Genomic DNA, 21,548 nt, shown 5'->3' with positions numbered 1-21,548 from the left:
GGAGATGGCTCTGTGGTTCATATGTAAAGTTGACTTAATGCCTGGAAAATAAAAAGATAGTCCCCTCAACTGTGCCCACAACACCTCTTTAAAAACTCCTATGCTTGGGGTGTAGAGTAGTAGTAGGTGCCTAGTTTAGATCTCTGAGCTATGAAGAGTACAAACCTGGACATAACTGCTTAAACATACTTGAAACCAATATTCTCATTTTTAGCATCACCTTCACCCCCATTTCCAGAGGCACCTACTCCTAAAACCTGAGCTCTTTGGTGATTCTTCAGAGTTAGTTTAGTTTTGTTTTGAAACCTAAAACCTATATAGAAATCACTTTTCTTGGAGTGCCAATCTTACATTTGCTTTCCAGACATTTTTTTTTTTGGTGAGGGGTCAGGGTGTTGATGGGAATTGTGAACCCAGGGCTTTGCACATACTAAGCATGTACTCTACCACCGAACTACTACTGTACTCCTAGCTCTTGCTTTCTAATTTTTGAAATATTGTATCTCTTTACTCCATTCCTGTTTTCTTATGTCTTGTGGGTTTATGCTACTTTAATAATTACCATAGTTTTAGTGAGGTTTGGGGAGAGCGTGGTACAAAATGTATGTCCACTATACCATTTTTATGTAAAACTTTAAATAAAATTTTATAACTTACATATCCATCAAATTCTCAGGGTTCAAAAGGTCAAAACCATAAAACTTTATTTCCTTTCTTTTAGTTGTGTTCACATGAGTTTTACAAAAGTTACATGATGCGTGGTGTTGCAAAAGATTAAGCACAAAAATCCCACTCATTTTTTATTGTTTTTTTTTTTTTTTAAGGGAACACTTTTTTATTTTATTTTTTGGTACCAAGGATTGAACTCATGGTTGCTTAACCACTGAGCCACACATCCCTAGCCCTTTTTATTTTTTATTTTGAGACAGGGTCTTGCTAAGTTGCTGAGGCTGGCTTTGAACTTAAAATGCTTCTGCCTCAGCCTCCTGAGCCACTGGGATTGATTTACGGATGTGCACCATCACGTCAGGCAGGAAACACATTTTTTACTTAAAAATACTTTTTTGTATGTGTTAACATGATGGGTTTATTATTTTATATCCATTTGTATGAAGTATTCATTTTTATTTTGAATATGGTGAGAATCAGTAGTTATAAATGACATAAACAAAAACTCTGTGAGATCCTCAGTAAAGAGTAGTCATGAGATCAAAATATTTGTAAACCTATATATATTCTTGAGAATTCTAGATATAGTTGTAGCATGAGTACAAAACTATAAACATATCCAATGCTTTATTAGTCTTACTTTACATAGGACAATAATGTAATTTAATCCTCATGATCATTAAATTAAATACCTCTGTGGTCTTCTCATAATCCTTAGGGGAACTAAAGGAAGCTACTGAAAGTTAATCCATGCTATCTTCACCCCCAGAGACAATATGTTTTAGTCTTTGCTGATATAAATAATGAGAAGTTAACTTAAGAGCCAAAGTGTTCTAGTACTCCCCCCAAAATAAATTTTTTGAACATGTTTATAGTCCAAATTAAATACAAAACTGGACTTGGGAAGTAACTCAGTGGTACGGTGCATGGTTAATATAGACAACAACACCCTGTGTTTGATCCCCAGAACCTCTAAAACTATAAAACTTTGAGTATGGGGGGGGGACAGAAAATCTTCAGAACTTAGGGTTAGGTAAAGAGTTTTCAGACTTGTCGCCAAAAGTATTATACATAAAAGGAAAATTTAAGTAAATTGAACCTTTTCACAATTAAAATTTCTTGCTCTGCAAAAGACAAGCAACAGATTAGAAGAAAATATTTGATAATCACATAGTCAAAACAAGGTTTTATATCTACAATTTATGAAGAACTCTTCAAACTCAACTGTAAAGAAAAAAATGAGATCAAAACGTTTGTAAACCTATATTCTAGAGAAACCTAGATGTAGGTTGTAGCATGAGTATAGCACTATAAACATGTCCAATGCTTTATTAGAACAGTTCCATGACCACAGGGCTCCCTTATGTAATTCTTTTATAATTCTACTCATCCCCTCAGAAAATGGGCAAAAGACATGAACCCAGACATTTCAATGAAAAAGAGAGATGACAAATAACATCATGAAAAGATGCCCAACATCAATATTAAGGAAATACAAAATAAAACCACTGTATCCATCACATACCCATCAGTAACGGTTAAAATTTAAAAAAAAAAAATAGTGATAATACCAAATACTTTCAAGGATATGGAGAAAACTGAATCACATGTTGCTGGTGGACATGTTCAACCGAACTGCTACTCTAGAAAATAGTTTGTCAGTCTCTTTGGAAACTAGACACATACTTACTATATAACCCAGCAGTCTATTGGGCATTGATTTCAGAGAGGTGAAAATGTATGTCAACTCAAAAATCTGTAAAAGAATGCTCATACTAGCCTTTTCATAATAACATGGAAACAGCCTAAGTGTCTGCCGGGAGGGAAGTGGTTAAATGAAATTTAGTAAAAGAAACAAACTACTGACATGAACAACTTAGATCTCAAGGGAATTGTGCTGAAAAAAATGACACACTATATGATCCCATTTATGCGGCACTGTTAAAATAAAATTTTGAGAGAGATGAGGAACAGACTAGTATTGCCAGAGGTGAGGAACAAGGAGAGGGAATGAGTAGAATTATATAAGGGAGCCCTGTGATCAAAAACTGTTCTATATCTTGATTGTGGTGGTAGTTAAAGGAGTCTGCACATCTGGTGAAACTGCATAGAGCTATACACAGACACACACAAGTAAGTATATGTAAAACTGGTGACACCTGAATAAGTTGTAGGAAGTGTATTAATGTCACTGTCCTGGTATTGATTTTTGTTAGTTATTTAAGATGCTATCACTGGGGAAAACTAAACGAAATAGTTCTAGAAGCTCTCTGTTCTTTTTTTTTTCCCCCCAACTTCTTTTGAATCTATACTTATATCAAAATAAAAAGTTTTTCTTTAAATAAAAAAAAAACCTTATAGTGTGCATTTTTGTTTCCAAATGGGTAAAAATTGGCTCTTAGGGAGCAAGACTTCAGATATACAATGGATGTTGCCCATAAACAGATATACAGATTTGTCTTTGTATCATTGGGAATGGAAACAATTAGGGGGGGAAAGTCAATGTCCTTATGAGAGGAAAATAATGAAAAAGAGGTTGAACAAACCACTATGCTAGGCATAAAACACCATCTTTATACCTCCCTTTTGCTTGTATAATAGGTGTGGTGCTTTGGTTCCTCCTTCACTTAATAGAATTCTGATTTTATTCTCACATTTTCTTTCCTTCACATGGCTGTGCACTTTGGAGAATCAGGCCCTAGGCAACATCCAGCCTTGTAGAGTTAGATTCTGATTTGCTTTAAATTCAGTCATGGGATTTCATTATGACTGAGTAATTTTCTTTCCTTTTGGTTCTGGGAGTCAAACTCATGCCTTTGCTCATTGGTAAGCATACTTTCTGCCACCAAGCTACACTCCCAGACCACGACTGAGTGATTTTTTTTACATACATGTGTGATGCACTACTGGCCAGTGAGATCAGAAGGTAACCTATTGATTGGAATTGGGTTTGGGATTTCTTATTCCTAAAAACCAGAGTCACCTGTAGAGATAGTCTTTTCTCTAGTTATTGCCGAGTTTGGTTAAGAAGCCTGTTACACTTTCTTTGAGACCCAAAGTGTTATAGAGGAAAGGGAGAAGGTACCATGTAATGGTAGCAGATTGAAGAGATTGGTGGGTTCTTGAAGGTATTATTAAGCTACTAAACTAACCATCCTGGAATAATTTCTCTTAATTTCTTATGTGAGAAATCTTTTTTATTATTTTTCTGCTATGAGTTGGATTTTCTTCCTTTCAAGCAAAAGTCTAACCAATAAAGCAGTCAAGTTTTTTGATTCTACTATAGTTAGCAAATTCAAAAATGGTGCTTACCTCACAAAATTGTGAGGAATAATTGAAATATTATGGGTGAAAGGCACTTTGTAATTATAAAGTAACTTCATACATTTATATAGTTCAGTTACATTACCACAAATAGTGGTAAGTGGACAGAATGTTGCACAGCAAATGAGGCTGCCTGTCTTTGCTATTTACCTATTTATATTGTGCATGTCACTGTACCCTTTAATGACTGCACTGTCAAAGTTTTAAATTATTCATTAGTAGTAGTAGTAGCAGCAGCAGCAGCAGTACTCATAGTAGTTAGGGATTGAACCCAGGATGCTTAACTGCTGAGCCATATCCCCAGCACCCCCTCCCACCTTTTTAAAATTTTGAGACAGGATCTCACTAAATTGCTTAGGGCCTTGCTAAATTGGTGAGGCTGGCTCAAACACAACAATCTTCCTGCCTTAGCCTCCTGAGTCACTGGCATTACAGGTGTGTGCCACACCCCCAGCTAATTATATGATTTTTAAATCTCTACTGACTCTGAAATGAATCTAATCATTCTTGGATTCTTGCCTGAAAGTCATGTACAGGTTAAGACAATAGAGTAGATACAAATTAGTAACTTTTTTTTTTTTTTTTAATTGAAGAAAGCACAATTTCTTAACCATTTGTGTGTTTTGGTACTATTTCACAGTGGTTCTATTGATCTTAGTGGCTTGAAAACAAGGGAAGCTCTACTGTCAATCTACTTACTTACACGAATGTCAACTCTCAAAGCTTTAAACTGATTATGGATATTCACTTTTTAACCTAAATTGGTAATTTGTTCTACATCTAGTAAGTATGAGTGCATCATCAGTTCTCTTTTTCACACTGTCTCTCAGCATCCTCTTCTTCTGTCATCCTCGTGTTTCTACATGACCTACAATTACCTACTTAAATGCTCTCTGTCTCACCAGTATCTGCTTCTCTCTCTTCCTTTATCTATAAAATGAGGTGAAAGAAGATAATTTTAAAAGTATTTTCTGGTTTTTGTATTCCATTACTTAACTACTTTTCTAATTTAATTCAGATTCTTAATTATTTATTGCTGCTGGGGCTTGAACCCAAGGTCTTATACATGCTAAGTATATACTCTACCACCGAGCTACACCCCTAGCTGCACAATTCATAGTTTTTTTAAATTAAAAAAAATATATATTCTTTTATTTTTGAGATGAATTTTCATTATGTTGCCCCAGACTGACCTTGAATTCCTGGGTTGTACAATCGTATTGCCTCAGCCTCCTTAGTATCTGGGACTAAAGGAATGCATCACTGTATCTAATTCTGAATTTTTTTTTTTTTTTTTTTTTTTGTAGTTGTAGATGGACAGAATGCCTTTATTTTATTTGTTTGTTTTTCTGTTGTGCTAAGGATCGAACCCAGTGCCTCACACATGCAAGGCAAGTGCTCTGCCATAGCCCTAGCCTAATTCTGATATTTTTAATAAGTCCTATCAAGAAGTTTTTTTTTGGGGGGGGGGGTGGGTTGTTTTGTTTTGTTGTTGTTTTTACTCTTGACATCAACAACAGAGTCTTGCACTATTTCTAACTTTGCAACACCAAAATTATTGTCTTACAATTCAATTCAGTTCCCACATTAACTTCCTGGTGTTAGCATTACCCCCCCCCCCCCAATAGGCTTAGTTCTTTGCTCACTTCTTTCAGGGGCCACCCTTGTATCAGATTCTAATTGAAAGAATCAGGGCCTAAGGTTACTTGCATCTCTATTAGATGTGGCTACAAAGTTTGGAGTTCCTACTACCTCCTCTTAAGTTTTGATAGTTTGCTAGAATGACTCACAGAACTCAGAAAAATGCCATACTTACTATTGTAATTTATTATAAAGAATACAGATGCAGAGAGCCAGAGGTATAAGGGCAAGATCTGAAGGTCCCAAGTACAAAAGCCTTTGTGCCTCTGGAATTAGGGTATGTTACCCTTCTGGCACATGGATGTTATTGCCAGCTAAGAAGCTCCCTGAACCTATTGTTTTGGGGGTTTATGTTGTTTTCATTACATAGGCATTGTTGATTTCAATCATAGTTCATTAGAGATTGAATTCGTTCCAGGCCCCTTCCCTGATAGTCCCAAGCTTCTAATCATGTCATGTTGGTGACCAGTTCCCATCTGAAGCTATCTGGGTGCTCCTGAGCCAAAAGCTATCTCATTAATATGTAAAAGACACTTTCGGGTTGGGTATAGGATATTGAACTCAGGGGCACTCAACCACTGAGGCACATCCCCAACCCTGTTTTGTCTTTTATTTAGAGACAAGGTCTCACTGAGTTGCTTAGCACCTCACCATTGCTGAATCTGGCTTTGAACTCATGATCCTCCTGCTTCAGCCTCCTGAGGCACTGGGATTACAGACGTGTGCCACTGCTCCCCACTAAAACACTCTTTATGACTCAGATTTCAAGGGTTTTAGGAGCTCTGTGCTAGGAACTGAAGATTAAAACCAAGGTTTTTTAATGCCATACCTTTATGTTTATGGCACAATCCTGAAAGACTGATAATGAATTTAACAGCCCCTAACATGGAATGGTTGCATCATTGAATTCTATATTTTCTTATATAGTCTTTTCTGGTTCGTGTTGATTTTAACCAGGAACTAATTGTGCTAGTACAAGTTTCCATCTTCTAGCAGTCCATGACTTGCTGTCACTGTCATTTGAGTGAAATAATTGGTCAGAAAGATTGGGAAGTATAACCATTTCAGATGTGTGAGAAATATATTACTCTTTATTTGAGGGATTCTCAGAAAAAAGATGGAATTCTCTTGCAAATGTGAATGTGGATTGGCATGTGTAAAATACTGTTATGACTAATCAGGTATGAGTCTTTAATTTCTCTTTTCATAATGAAGCCTAAATCATCTTGGGAATAGGGTAGGCAGCCTCAAATAATTTTCCATATTTTCTATAGTGTCATTCATTCAAAATTACATTTTAGGAGCCTCTTACCTCCTTAAAGAATACTTCGAGAGTACCCCCTATACAGAAACACAGATGTTTTTTTTTTTTACTCCTCTAGGATCTAGATTCCTACCCTTCATTAAAAGTTTATAAAGATCACGATGGACACAACTGAAATACAGGTGATAATCAGAAACTATTTTGAAAATTTATACTCTAGTAAAATCTTGAAGACATCAACAAATTTCTAGAGACATATGACCTACCCAAATTGAATTAGGAGGACATAGAAAATTTAAACAGATCAGTTTCCAGCAATGAAATTGAAGATGCCGTCAACAACAAAGAGAAGCCCAGGACCAGACAGATTCTCAGCCAAGTTCTATAAGACCTTCAAAGAAGAATTAACACCAATACTTCTCAAATTATTCCATGAAACAGAAAAGGAGAGAACCCTTCCATACTCCTTCTATGAAGCTACTATCACCCTGATACCAAAACCAGACAAGGACATATTAAGGAAAGAAAACTGCAGACCAATATCCCTAATGAACATAGATGCAAAAATTCTCAATAAAATACTGGCAAATCACGTACAAAAACATATTAAAAAGATAGTGCACTACAATCAAGTGGGATTTATCCCAGGGGTGCAAGGTTGGTTCAACATAGGGAAATCAAGAAACGTAATTCATCACGTCAGCAAACTTAAGAATCACATGATTATCTCAAAGATGAAAAAAAAAAAAAAACCCACACATTTGATAAAATATAGTATCCCTTCATGTTCAAAACACTAGAAAAACTAAGAATGGTAGCTATATCTCAACATTGTAAAAGCTATATATGCTAAGCCCAAGGCCAAAATCATTCTAAATGGAGAAAAATTGAAATCATACGCTCTAAAAACTGAAACAAGACAGGGATGCCCTCTTTCACCACTTCTATTCAACATAGTCCTTGAAACTTTAGCAAGAGCAATTAGAAGAAAAATTGTGCTCTATATGTGTAGTATGAATTGTAATGCATTCTGTTGGCATATGTAACAACTTAGAATTGAAATTGAAATATATAGGTGTGTGTATATATATATGAAATAAACTAAGAAAGAAATTAAAAGAATATGAATAGGAAAAGAAGAACTCAAACTATCACTATTTGTCAATGACATGATTCTATGTTTAGAAGATTCAAAAAACTATTACACATGCCAATCAATATTTGCAAGAGAATTTCAACTTTTTTTCTAAGCATCCCAACACCCATAAATCAATTGCATTTCTATTCATCAGTGATGAATCATCTGAAAGAGAAATTAGGAAAACTATCCCATTCACAATAGCCTCAAAAAAAAAAAAAAATGGGGAATCAATCTAACAAATGAAAGACCTCTCCATTGAAAACTACAGAATACTAAAAGAAATTGAAAACGACTTTAGAAGATGGAAAGAGCTCCCATGTTCTTGGATAGGCAAAATTAATATTGTCAAATGACCATATTACCAAAAGTGCTATACAGTATTAATCCCATTCTTATTAAGATTCTGACAATGTTCTTTATAGAAATAGAAAAGGCAGTCTGAAATTTATTTGGAAAAATAATAAGAGGCCCAGAATAGCTAGAGCAATCCACAGTGAGAAATGTAAATGAAGTAAGAGGCATCACAATATCAGACCTTAAATTATATTATACTACCAACGTAAATACAGTTATCTCAAATAAAGGCACTGTAAACATACATTGGAGAAAAGATAGCCTCTTTAACAAATGGTGCTGGGAAAACTGGAAATCCATATGTAACAAAATGAAATTAGACCCCTCTCACCCTGCACAAAAGTCAAAGTGGATCAGGGACCTAGGCATTAGACCAGAGACCCTGTGCTTACTAGAAGAAAAAGTAGGCCCAATCTCCATCGTGTCAGCTTAGGAACCAAATTCCTCAACAAGACCCCTAAAGTCAAGAAGTAAAATCAGGAATCAAAAAACTGGATGATGGGCTGGGGATGTGGCTCAAGCAGTAGCGCGCTCACCTGGCATGCGTGCACCCCGGGTCCTGCACCTCAGAGCGTTAATCTGCAAGATACATAAAGAACTCAAAAAACTGAACACCAAAAATAAAACACCAAATAACCCAATCAATAAATGGGCAACAGAACTGAACAGACACTTCACAGAAAAAGAAATACAAATGGTCAGCAAACATGAAAAAAATGCTCAATATCTCTACCAATTAGAGAAATACAAATTAAAACTACATTGAGATTTCATCTCTAGTCAGAATGGCAAAAAAAAAAAAAAAAAGAATAAAAATAACAATAAATGTTGGTGAGAATGTGGGGGAAAAGGGTACATTTGTACAATGCTGGTGGAACTGCAAATTGGTGCAACCACTCTGGAAAGTAGTGAGGAGATTCCTCAAAAAAAAAAAAAAAAAAAAGAAACAAAAACTTGGAATGGAACCATCATTTGACCCAGTTATCCCAGTCCTCAGTTTATATACAGAGGACTTAAAATTGGCATACTATAGTGGTGCAGCCACTGCAATGTTTATAGCAGTTTAATTCACAATAGCTAAACTATGGGACCGACCTAGGTACCCTTCAACAGATGAATGGATAAAAAAAATGTGGTACATATACATGGTGGAGTATTATTCAGCCATAAAGAATAAAATTATGGAATTTACCAGTAAATGGATGGAACTGGAGAATATCATGCTAAGTGAAATAAACCAATCCCAATAAACCAAAGGCCTGATGTTCTCTCTGATATGCAAATGCTGACTCACATCTAGAGATGGGGGTGGAGGTTCACTGGATTTTACAGGGGGTAGTGTGGGTAACAGAGGTGAGATGGGAATAGGAAAGACAGTAGAATGAATTGGACATAACTTTCCTATATTCATATGTGAATACATGACCAGTGTAACTCTACATCATGTACAACCACAAACATAGGAAGTTATACTTCATGAATTTTTGATATGTCAAAATGCATTCTACTGTCATGTAAAATTAAAAACAAATAAAAGATTTTTTTTTTTTTAAGTTTATGAAGGGTTTTACCTTCAGATTTCTGGGTATTTCTAATTTGGGTGAAGCTAGGGAACTTACCTCTGGTTCTTTTTGTCCCCATAAAGAATCTCTCTGATTGCTAGAGATGTTAAACACTTTTTCATATATTTGTTGGTCAATTGTATTTCTTCTTCTGTGAAGTGCTTTAGTTCCTTAGCCCATTTACTGATTGGGTTATTTGGGTTTTTTGTTTTGTTTTGTTTTGGTGTTTTTTGAGTTCTTTATATGTCCTAGAGATTAATGCTTTTTCAGGGATGCATGTGGTAAAGATTTTCTCCTAATCTGTAGGCTCTCTCCTCACGTTATTGTTTCCTTTGCTGAGAAGAAGCTTTTTTAATCCATCCCATTTATTGATTCTTGATTTTACTTCTTGCACTTAGGAGTCTTGTTAAGGAAGTCAGATCCTAGGCTGACATGGTGCAGATTTGGGGCCTATTTTTTTTTTTTTTTTTTTCCCCTATTAGGCGCAGGGTCTCTGTTTTAGTGCCTAAGTCTTTGATTCACTTTGAGTTGACTTTTGTGCAGGGTGAGAGAGAGAGGTTTAATTTCATTTGCTACATATGGATTTCCAGTTTTGTCAGCATCATTTGTTGAATAGACTATCTTTTCTCTGGTGAATGTTTTTGATACCCATGTCTAGTATGAGATTACCATATTTATGTGGGTTCGTCTCTGTGTCCTCTATTCTGTACACACATACATTGCTGGTGGGACTGCAGATTGGTGTAAGCACTATGGAAAGCAGTATGGAGATTCCTCAGAAAACTGGGAATGGAACCACCATCTGACCCAGCTATTTCATTCCTTGGTTTATACCCGAAGAACTTAAAATCAGCATACTATAGTGACACAGCCACATTAATGTTTATAGCAGCTCAATTCACAATAGCTAGACTATGGAACCAACCTAGGTGTCCCTCAGTACATGAATGGATAAAGAAAAATGTGGTATATAGACTCAATGAAATATAACTCAGCTTTAAAGAAGAGTGAAATTATGGCCTTTGCCAGTAAATTGGAGTTGGAGAATATTATGCTAAGTGAAATAAGCCAATCCTACAAAACCAAAGGCCGAATGTTTTCTCTAATATGCTGATGCTAATTCACAATAAGGCAGGGGGGGCACTAGGGAAAAATAGCGTTACCTTTGATTAGGTAGAGGGAAGTGATGGGAGGGGGGAGGAAGGGATGGGGATAGGAAAGATAGTAGAATGAAACAGACATTATTACTATATATATATGTATATATATGACTACATGACCAATATGATTCTGCAACATGTACACTCAGAAAAATGAGAAATTATGTCCCATCTAAGTATGATATATTAATGTGCATAAATGCATTCTACTGTCATGTGTAACTAATTAAAACAAATAAAGTTTTTTTAAAAAACGTCTATTCTGTATGATGAAGGATTTGAATTTAGTGGAACTGTGAGGTAAGGTTGAAAATATAGCTCTGAAAGCAGAATGGTTTCCAGGCACAACTGTGAAAGATTTGTTTTTGTTTTTTCCTTATTCACTTCAACTTACCTGAAATTTTTGCTGTTGGAATTGGTTTTGGACCTAATTGAATGTCTCCTGTCCCATCCATCTCTACATCCCATACTGTGGCTATAGTTTTTCTGTCTTTTCTCTAATTATCCCGATTATCCATATTTGCCCTCACTTGTTAGGGTGAAAGAAAATGAGAGAAGATCAAGGTCTCTTCTGAGAAATTGAGCTGTTACTATGTTGCCCTTTTATTGACTAGATGTATCTATTCCTTTCTTCCTTACTCTGTTTGATCATTTGCTACTGCTATTTGGATGTTAGTAGAGAACACAAGGTATTGTCTTTTTTTGAGTGGTTGGGTCATAGAATGTATTTCCCACCTTTTTTGCTTCTTTCATGCTTTTTATTTTAATAGCTACTTCTGTATGCTGGAGGATACAAACCTTCTGGATAAAAGCCCTTCAGGATATCCTGCCCTGCCCGCTGACCACCACATTTTTTAAAGGGAAGGATACCTGAATTTCCTTATGTGTGATTAAATGTGTTTTAAGCCCTGAAATATGAAGAGGACCAATTATAGCAATCTTATATTGTTTTTAAAAAATTTCATCTGAGTCCTATTTCATTTAACATAACTGGAGAACCTATTATATAGTTTTTAGTAACTCATGATTTTAATAGCTATAGTGTCTTAATATGTATATTTCTGTGTACCTACTGCTACTAATTTCTTCTCTTTGTTCGGTAAGACAACATTTTCTAAAAGTGATTATAGTTTGGACACCCATAGTCCCAGCAACAGAGGAGGCTAAGGCAGGAGGATCATAAGTTCGAGGCCAGCCCCAGCAACTTAGTGAGATCCTGTCTCAAAATAAAAATGTGTGGTGATAGAACACCTCTGGATTTTATCCCAGTATTGCAGAATAAATCAATTGATAATCCAAATTGAGTAGAATTTGAGGGCTGGGATTGTGGTTCAGTGGTAGAGCGCTTGCCTCACGTGTGAGACACTGGGTTCGATTTTTAGCACCACATATAAATAAATGAATAAAATAAAGGTCCATCAACAGCTAACAAAAATTTTAAAAAGCACACAAATTAAGTAGAATTTGAAATATTTACTTTATTGGGGTGATGAATGTTTTTAGTTTAAAAATCCAGCACTATTACAAAAATCATTTGTCCTTATAATCATTCTTTAATATCTTTAATATTGGCTTTATATGTGAGGTCTTTAGATTACTTTTTGATAGGCTTTATCATTTAAAAAGTTATGTTAGGCAGCTGCAGTGGCACATGCCTATAATCTCAGCTACTCAGGAGGCTGAGACTGGAGGTTGCAAATTCAAGGCCAGGCTGGGCAACTTTGAGAACCTGTGGGGGCAGGGGAGGACTAAGGATAGTGGTCAGAAGTAGAGGAGAGCTCCTGTTAAATCCCCAGTACTGCCAAAAACAAGTGAAAATTTGTTGTTTACTTTTTTTTTAATGGACCAAAAAAGTAAATGTCTTCTTTGACCATTCGTGGTTGAATTGTTGTTAGGTATTGGATCTTCTACTCCCTGTACAAAAAGTAGAAAACAAATGTTCTTTTAAATTCTTCACTGTATGTCTGGTCAAATGTTGCTTGCCCAGGTGTCTTCTTTTTAAAATAAGTTAAATCTTAGCAATTCTGGGGTGAAAGGTGACATTTTGACTAGGGAAGAAAGTAGATGATAATGCTTGCACTGTTTAAAACTAGTGTTGATGAAATGAAGCTATTGCTGGAATTAACGCTAATCTTCTCTCCTACAGAGAACTGCTAGAAATATGACTAGTCTTTATTTCTTTTAATATTTAGTATAAACTATTTATTTTTATAAACTAGATGTTATTTTTAAAAATTTCTCAGGGAGGAAAGGAAAACAGTTGAGGAGTCAGTGTGTATTTTGATGTACATTTTAAATATTTTTTTATTGTTTTTTCTAAAACAGACACTCCTTGAATATGCAGAGAAATGGAAAACTTCAGAAGACCCCTTACCTTTACTGGAGGTATACACAGTGGCTATCCAAAGTTTTGTTAACGCCCGACCTTATCTTACCTCTGAATGTGAAAATGTAGCATTGGTTCTGGAACGCTTGGCATTGTGAGTAGACCTTTGAGTAAATAAAAAACTGTATTTAGCTTTTTTTTTGTTTGTTTTAAATTAAAAACTATCAGATCTTATAATTCAATTTTAAATAGATTATCTATAGGGAGTCCACCGATAATATTAGAATTAGTGGTATTATTTCACTTTGAATTTTGATAATTATTAATTAATAATTATTTGTATCTTACCAACTTTTTGTTTTTTAGAAGCTGTGTTGAACTTTTATTGTGTCTACCTGTTGAGTTATCAGATAAACAGTGGGAACAATTTCAAACACTGGTACAGGTGAGAATATTTACCTATGAGATTTAATATGAGTATATTGTATGTCAGTTTTCCTTATTCTTAAAAAATTATTTGACTAAACTATAAAACATTTAGGTAATGACTGATATCAGTTGCTGCTTTTATTAACAGTGGTGTCTTGCATACAATACATGCTCAAAAAATGTTTGCCAAGTGAATATATCCATTTAGATAGACTGGTTGAATATTGCACAAATCTTTAAAATCAGATAATTAAGACTTTATCAAAGCAGTAAAGGAAGACAAAATAAAATGCCCTGATTTGGCTTTAGAACAGTTTGACTATTTGCCAGAAATGTGCACTGTGTTTTTAGGAATTTTAATATGTCTAATTTAATTCTTATGGAAACTTTGTGGGAATAGGTATATTTTCCCCATTTTAAAGGTGAAGAAACTGAGGCTCATACTCTAAAATGTTTTATCTGCTCCATATTTATACAGCTAATATCATAGTTGAACCAAGGTTCTTCATTCAAAGTCCATGCTTTTCCTTTTATATGTGAAAACACATGCTTTATTTCTCAGTGCCATTACTGCTTATGTATAGTTCTACACGATTTAACATAGTTTTAGTAGTATTTTTAAGAGCATTAAATTTTATTTCAAGTACTAGATTGTGCTGACTATACTATTTTTTTCAAGTAAATTTTGATTAATTGCTCAATTAAAAAGTATTTTCTTGCTAGCTGGTTTCAAAAGGTACAGTTTCCCTCCCTCCCTCTAGCCAAAGTTTTAAAAATATTTTTTGGCATTATTTTTTTTTTGTAAGAAGTATATTTAAAAGGATTAGCCCTATATTTTGGAAGCATGTGAAATAAGCTATGGAAATAAAATTTTCTATTTTAATATTAAAAGTCAAAATATACATCCAATGCAAGCTTCTTGAAGGTAGAAAGCTTAGTAACTTTGTTGAAATGATATTGTCTTGTCCTTTTGTCATACTGCAGCTAAATTTTTGATTATGCAATTTCTACTTTGGCATATTAGTAACTTGTGTCTTAGTTCCCAGGTGTTTATTTTCGGGTAAATAATTATTTCGTAACTTTTCCTCATTTGACATTCAGATGTATCCTACTACCAAGTTAATTAAAAAAAAAAAATTCATGCTACTAATTTTGTTTGCCAAATTAAGATAAACTTTTAAAACAAAAGTACTAGTTGATACTTTTTCATATAGATTATAAGAAGGAAATCACGCTTGTGTGTGTGTGTGTGAGAGAGAGAGAGAGAGACAGACAGACAGACAGAGAGAGATATGCTGGGGATCAAATATGAGGCCTCACATGTTAGGCAAGTTCTCTACCACCATCTGTACCCCAGCCCCAGGAAATAAATGTTTTTAAAACCCTGTACCTTCAACTATTGCTCAAAGAAAATTCCTTAAAAAGTATTTGAACTTTGTTAAAATGAGAAGATTTTGAGGAATCATGTTTTTGTTTGAATATAACATGTAGTTTTAGGAATTTCCGTGACACTTTAAAGACTTGCTTAATAGCATTTATTTTATTTTCCCTGTGTTTTAATTGTTCAAATACTTCTTTATCCCACCAGAGGGTAAGCCCCATAAAGGCAGGAGCTATTTGCTCTCTTCACCAATACTTTGCTCATAGAATGTCTCAATAAATATTTTCTGAATGAATAAAAACAATTGGTCTTTGGTGGATTGAAGGATATGCTGAGTGCATGAACACTTGGAAACAACTAGTAAGCAAGGTTCAGTATCATCTTTAATGTAAAATTGCCAAGGCTGTGTAATAAACAAATGAAAAATCATGGATTTAGTTATTTCCATAAGTTCCTTTTATGGTGTGTATATGTTATGACTTACACCATGGTGCAGATCTTTCTATTAATAGTATAAAGAGTTTTTAGGGAAAACAGGATATAAAATATGTAATGTCTTTAATGCTGATAGTTTCCTTGAGAATAAACTTTACTTTTGGTTTAGATTTTGAAAAAAAAAATTATGTGGGCTTCTTTCCATAAATATATTTATTTAAGTTATACAATTGATCTATTTCTTATCTTTGTAATTCATCTTTAAATGTCAGAAGTAACGGAATTTAGAACTTTGCAATGTGACATGAAATTTTTAAGATACGAGTCTTATTTTCCAAAAGTTTAGTATTATATTTAAAACCTGATAAGTTTGCTTTAAAAAAAAAAATCTGTTGTAATTCTTTGGATGTTTATTTAATATTTATAGGTAGCTCATGAAAAGCTGATGGAGAATGGCAGCTGTGAATTGCATTTTTTAGCTACTCTAGCTCAAGAGACTGGGGTGTGGAAAAACCCGGTACTGTGCACTATTCTTTCCCAGGAACCATTGGATAAGGATAAAGGTAAATTTTCTAGAGAGAGAGAAAAAAAGAATTATAGATTAGAGAAAATAAGTAAAGTTGGTTGGATATAATTCATCTGAAGATATCCCCAAAAAGGTCCGTTAATTAAATTTCATCTGAGGTACTTTAGGCCTTTCACCTTTATTTTATTTGGGGGATGATGCATTTATAGGATTGTAGAATCTTAAAATAACAGACATATTGCAATTCTTTTCTCAGTGTCATTTCAACAGAGGGGTTTTTCCCTCTGTAACATCCTGACAGGTGGCATATGATAACTTATTTGACAGATGGAGAAAGCAGAAATCAGGTAGTTAAATGATTTTCCTCAAAATATCGTAAAAAAAACAGTGCTGGAATTCTCAAGTCTTATGTCTCTAAGATTAGTATTCATTCACAATTTATTACTCTTATTTTATCATGCGTTGTTGTTGGATTCTAGCTAAGCTCAAACTGTTAGGCGTCCTATTGGAAGTAGATGGCTAAATTAACTTAAAATATACACACACGCTCACATGTACATACGTATATAATCAAATTGTATATATCATGAAGACAAAGCATAGTTGTCTTCTTGATACTTTTCTTGAGATTTAGAAAAATGTGCCCAGATTTCACCCTAACCTTTCTCAGGGTATTTGGAGAAATAAATAAGAAATTAACACATCCAATGAAATAAACATGTATTTAACACTATTTGCTTCTACTGTTTATTTTTGCTGTTTTTCTTGTTGATTGATTGCAAACTCTACATAATTTTATGATGTGACTGAAAGTTATGAAGGCTATGAGAAGGGAGTGTTAAGCTAACTGCTTATGAACTCTTCTGGTACTTGGATATTTACCAAAAAATAACCCAGCCCATGTTCAAACTTTTCTTCAGGCATATTGTTCTTTCCCATCTTCCCTTTCTACCATTTTCTCAGTGCTTTCCCAATAGTTCTAGTAGTGTTACCCGTTTCTTGATTCTCACTAGAACTTTAGCATTGTTCGCATTTCCTTCCTTCATAAATATTCACAGATTTGCTCCAGTGTTTTTAAGACTTTGGAGAAATGGAAAAATCAATACTGATTATTTAAAATAACAATAATGATGATGATATTAAGAATCTTAGTTGGGTTTTTGTTTTGTTGTTGTTGTTAGTTTGGCGGGGGGGGGTGCCATTGACATTTTAGATTTTATCCCTAAGAGATTAACACCAGTATGTTTTATTTCTAGCATTAAATTTTGCTTTCTAATCTTGTCAGCTTTTGGAAATGATGGGGTGTTATGTATTAATAGTATGTCGAATTACATTGTCTATTCCCTAACAGTTTGGAAAGTGCTTTTATGTGCACGGTTTAATTTAACCTTCACGATAATCCTGTGATAAAGTTAGGATCTTTATTGTCCCTTTTCTGTATTTTATGAGATAATAGAGGCTCAAAAAGATTAGTTGTCTTTTTAGCATCACATTGTAGTGATGAGATGTGGAGCCAGGAATTAAAGTCAGATCCTCAGCTTCACTCTTCTTCACTCTTCACCCTGACACACCTAGCCTAATAAAACAAAATTGCACCTAACCTAAATAATTTTTTCCATTATCAGTTTATAAATAACATTTTGCCAAATTCACATGTTATTACTAAAACAGGAAAAAGGAACTTTTACCTTATTAGATTAAAACTTTAAAAAAATTATTTGCTTTATTTCTTTGTTTTGATTGTACCTAACATCATATCTGTTAACAAATGTCTCTTCCTGTCTGTTTGATGCTTTTTTTCTTGATCTTCATATGACATAATTTGGATTGTAGAGCCAGGAGGAGTTTCTGCAAAGCAGGTGGATTATAGATAGCCAGATTCTAACAGAGCTCATAAAACAACCAGAGAGTGTTATTTGAGAGACTTTGCAACCATAATCTTTACTTGGTCCTCTGTTATTTAAAATGTTTCTTTTGTGGATAATCACATAAACCAGAAGTGTATTTTTATTTCTTTCTGGGAAAAATTGAAGGAATTAACTTTTTGTATCTACATACTAATTTATTTATGTTTTTAGATTTGGTGATACATGGTTGGGGTAACTTATAGCTCTTATATTCTATATCTAGCCCCTTGATTTAGCTGAACTCTAGCCTAAAACTAGATTCTAAATTAGAAGTTAAGAGCAAGACAAACACGGTGGCACATCCTATAATCCCAGTGATTAGGGAGACCAGAGCAGGAGAATCATGAGTTCAAAGTGAGTCTCAAAAACAGCAAGGCCCTAAGCAATTTAGTGAGACCCTGTCTCAAAATAAAAATCATAAAAAAGGCTGGGATGTGACTCAGTGGTTATACCCCTGGGTTCAGAGACTAATGAGTCTGCCTATAAAGGCTATGTTTATAATTTGTTACTAGTGAAACCTTTCACCTTTTTATTTTCTTTTTCTTTTTTTTTTTTTGGTACCAGGGATTGAACTCAGGAACACTCAAATACTGAGCCACATCCCCCAGCCCTATTGTATTTATTTGGAGACAAGATCTCACTGAGTTTTTTATCATCTTGCTTTTGCTGAGTCTGGCTTTGACCTCCATCCTCCTGCCTCAGCCTCCTGAGCTGTTGGGATTACAGGCTTGCACCACTGTGCCCAGCTTCCTTTGAGGTTTAGATGTGGTATTTGAACATTGGATAATCTGCTTAATCCTGATTGTTTTAATTCAGTTTTTAAATTGATTAAATTTAGACCTGCTAAATTTCATATAAACCAAGAAAATTCTTTTTTATTTGGAAGAGCGCTAGTAGATAGGACTCTAAATTAAAGATGTTGGTTGCACTTTGATGTTTTAGCATTCTAAAATGAGGTAACTAATAACTAAACCAAAATAAGTTAAGTAGATGGTTTTGAATATCAAAGAAAATTTTTGTTTACTTAACATATTGTGTGTTTGCATAGTTATAGTCTCTGGATTGGAAAGGTATTAATACTAGTTATTTACTACTTAGTTTTAACGCCTTTCCTAAAAAGCATCATTGAAAAATAAAATCATTGATCACTTCTGGAGACTACCATCATATGGAACATACCTAGTCATCTGTTTTAATGTAGACTAAAAACCTTCCTGATGTGGCATGATTTTAAACCTACAGTCACGATTCTTTATTTTCAAGTACATTTTATGTTCATTACTCTCTTTAATGTGTAATTCTCAACACTTACTCATATCTTAAGTGTGATTTGGTGAGCTTTAGGTCAGTGATACTATACTCACTCCCTTCATCCTATTTAAACTTAAGTTAGATTTACCTGAGATAAAGTTATCTTTTTGGGTAGCCATATCATTCTCACAACTCAAGGAGGTTACTAAAATCACACAAAATTCTTTTAAACAAATACTACTCTTAACTCATTATTTCTCATGTTTTTATGCTTTTTTCTTTATCTTTGGTACACAAGTTTTTTCTGTTAAAATTTCACTATATTTCATCCATTTTATCTCCCCAATTTGTCAAAATAATTTTGAATCCTGTATTATGCAAGGTTTTTGTCCTTCCCAATTTCCTTTCATTGGCAGCTTTACTACCTTATACCCTATTGGCATCCAGGTCCATGATTATAACCATAAAAAGATCATACCTAGAAACAGAGTCTTAGATATTTAATATCTTACATTTTACGTTATTCTGTTTAATGTACTATACTGTATTTTTTAACACACAATAACCCAATATTGATATTTGTTAATTTAAGTCCATACTATCCATATTTTCTCAGGTTTTTTTTTTATATATATAATGTCCTTTTTCTGTTCCAGGATTCCACATTACATTTAGTCGTCATATCTCCTTAGGCTCCTCTTGACTGTGACAGTTTTTCAGACTTTCCTTGTTTTTGATGGCCTTGACAGTTTTGAGGAATACTGGTCAGGTATTTGTAGAGTGTCCCTCAGCTGGGATTTGTTTGTTGATAATTCTCATGATTAGACTGGGGTTTGGGGAAGAAAGACCACTGAGGTAAAGCACCATTGTATTCACATTATGTTAAGGGTACATGTTATCGACATGACTTATCCCCATTGGTGTGAACATTGACCACCTAGTGAGGTAGTTATGTCTCAGAATTCAGTAAAGTTACTCTCCCTCACTACCTTCCATGCTGTACCCTTTAAAGGAAGTTAGGATGTGTAGCCCACATTTAAAAGGTGGAAAGTTGTCTTTCATCTTTGTAAGGAGTGGTGTGTATCAAGACCAATAGGATTGCGAACAGATTTCACACACCCGCATAATTCATTCATTCATTCATTCATTTATTTATAAGTAACAGTATGGAGTCATGGAAATTTATTTTATAGTTTGGTCATAATCCAGTACTACTTTATCATTCAAATTATTCCAGCTTTCCCCAAGGGGAACTCCTTTATGGGATCCTTCATCCATACTCTATTGTTATGGTTTGTGTTTTAACTACTTTTCAGCTTCCTGGCATTATAAGACCTTGCAGGCTCATCTTGCATATTTCTTGACCCACTTGTAGAACTGGCTATTTTTCCAGGGAATCATGATTCCTTTTATTGGAGAATGGTATTAGAAACCAAGATAATGGTATCTGAGTATACTTTTTTTTCCACTTTGTTATCATTGCATCTAGGTTTTCTCAGTGGACAGAGCAAAGAAATATGTTTGTGTACTACCATGTGTATATATACATATCTATAAATATTTGTACAGTAACCAGCTATTATCTATGTTAAACCAAATTTGAGTTCATACTGTTTCCTACTCCACTCCATAACCATAAGGATCGTTCTAACCTTCCCACTTATCTGTAACCACCAACTTCAATAGAAGGTCACATGATTGGAAGCCTTTTCAGACTGGTTTCTCCTGCCATTGACCATCCATTCAGTCCTGGAGTACAAGTAGAGTGATTTCAGAATTGATAAACTTGTACACTTGTGGGAAACAGTTTTGTCATTTAGAGTACAGTGCTTTTGTAAAGTTCCTTTTGCCTTTATTCATGCAGAATCCACTCATTTCTAACATCATTTGGGTTAGCATCTTATTTTTCTTATGTGTTCAGTGAGACTTTTTTCATACATTTGTAATACAATTAGATTTTTTTTCATCTGGGGTTGTCCCAACCTCCTTAAGTTGAAACATTTATATACCTTAAGATTCCCCTTTATGCTATAAAATTCTTTGGGTTTTGACAAATGCATAGTATCATACATCTACCTACTATTACAATATCATAAAGAATCATTTCATTGTCATAATACCAACTGTGTTTCAGCTATTCAGCCTTCTCTTAAAAATCTGAGAAAAACTAATTTATTT

At 34.3% G+C, this 21,548-nt stretch overlaps 1 protein-coding gene across 2 annotated transcripts in view; it reads left to right on the top strand.

The window, feature by feature from the left end:
* Window positions 1-21,548, top strand: part of Znf292 (zinc finger protein 292) — a 79,587-nt gene that overhangs the window by 28,954 nt on the left and 29,085 nt on the right. The window contains exons 3-5 of one of the 2 annotated variants that reach the window (XM_027928293.2): window positions 13,441-13,595; window positions 13,808-13,886; window positions 16,114-16,249. In XM_027928293.2, the coding sequence (XP_027784094.1) occupies window positions 13,441-13,595; window positions 13,808-13,886; window positions 16,114-16,249 (370 nt within the window). The remainder of the gene's footprint in view (window positions 1-13,440; window positions 13,596-13,807; window positions 13,887-16,113; window positions 16,250-21,548) is intronic. The other variant, XM_071613223.1, reaches the window with a different exon arrangement.

Source organism: Marmota flaviventris, chromosome 6 (genome assembly GCF_047511675.1).
Source record: "Marmota flaviventris isolate mMarFla1 chromosome 6, mMarFla1.hap1, whole genome shotgun sequence".
Lineage (NCBI taxonomy): Eukaryota > Metazoa > Chordata > Mammalia > Rodentia > Sciuridae > Marmota > Marmota flaviventris.
Note: the sequence above shows the minus strand (reverse complement) of the source record. Positions and strands in the feature narration are given on the sequence as shown.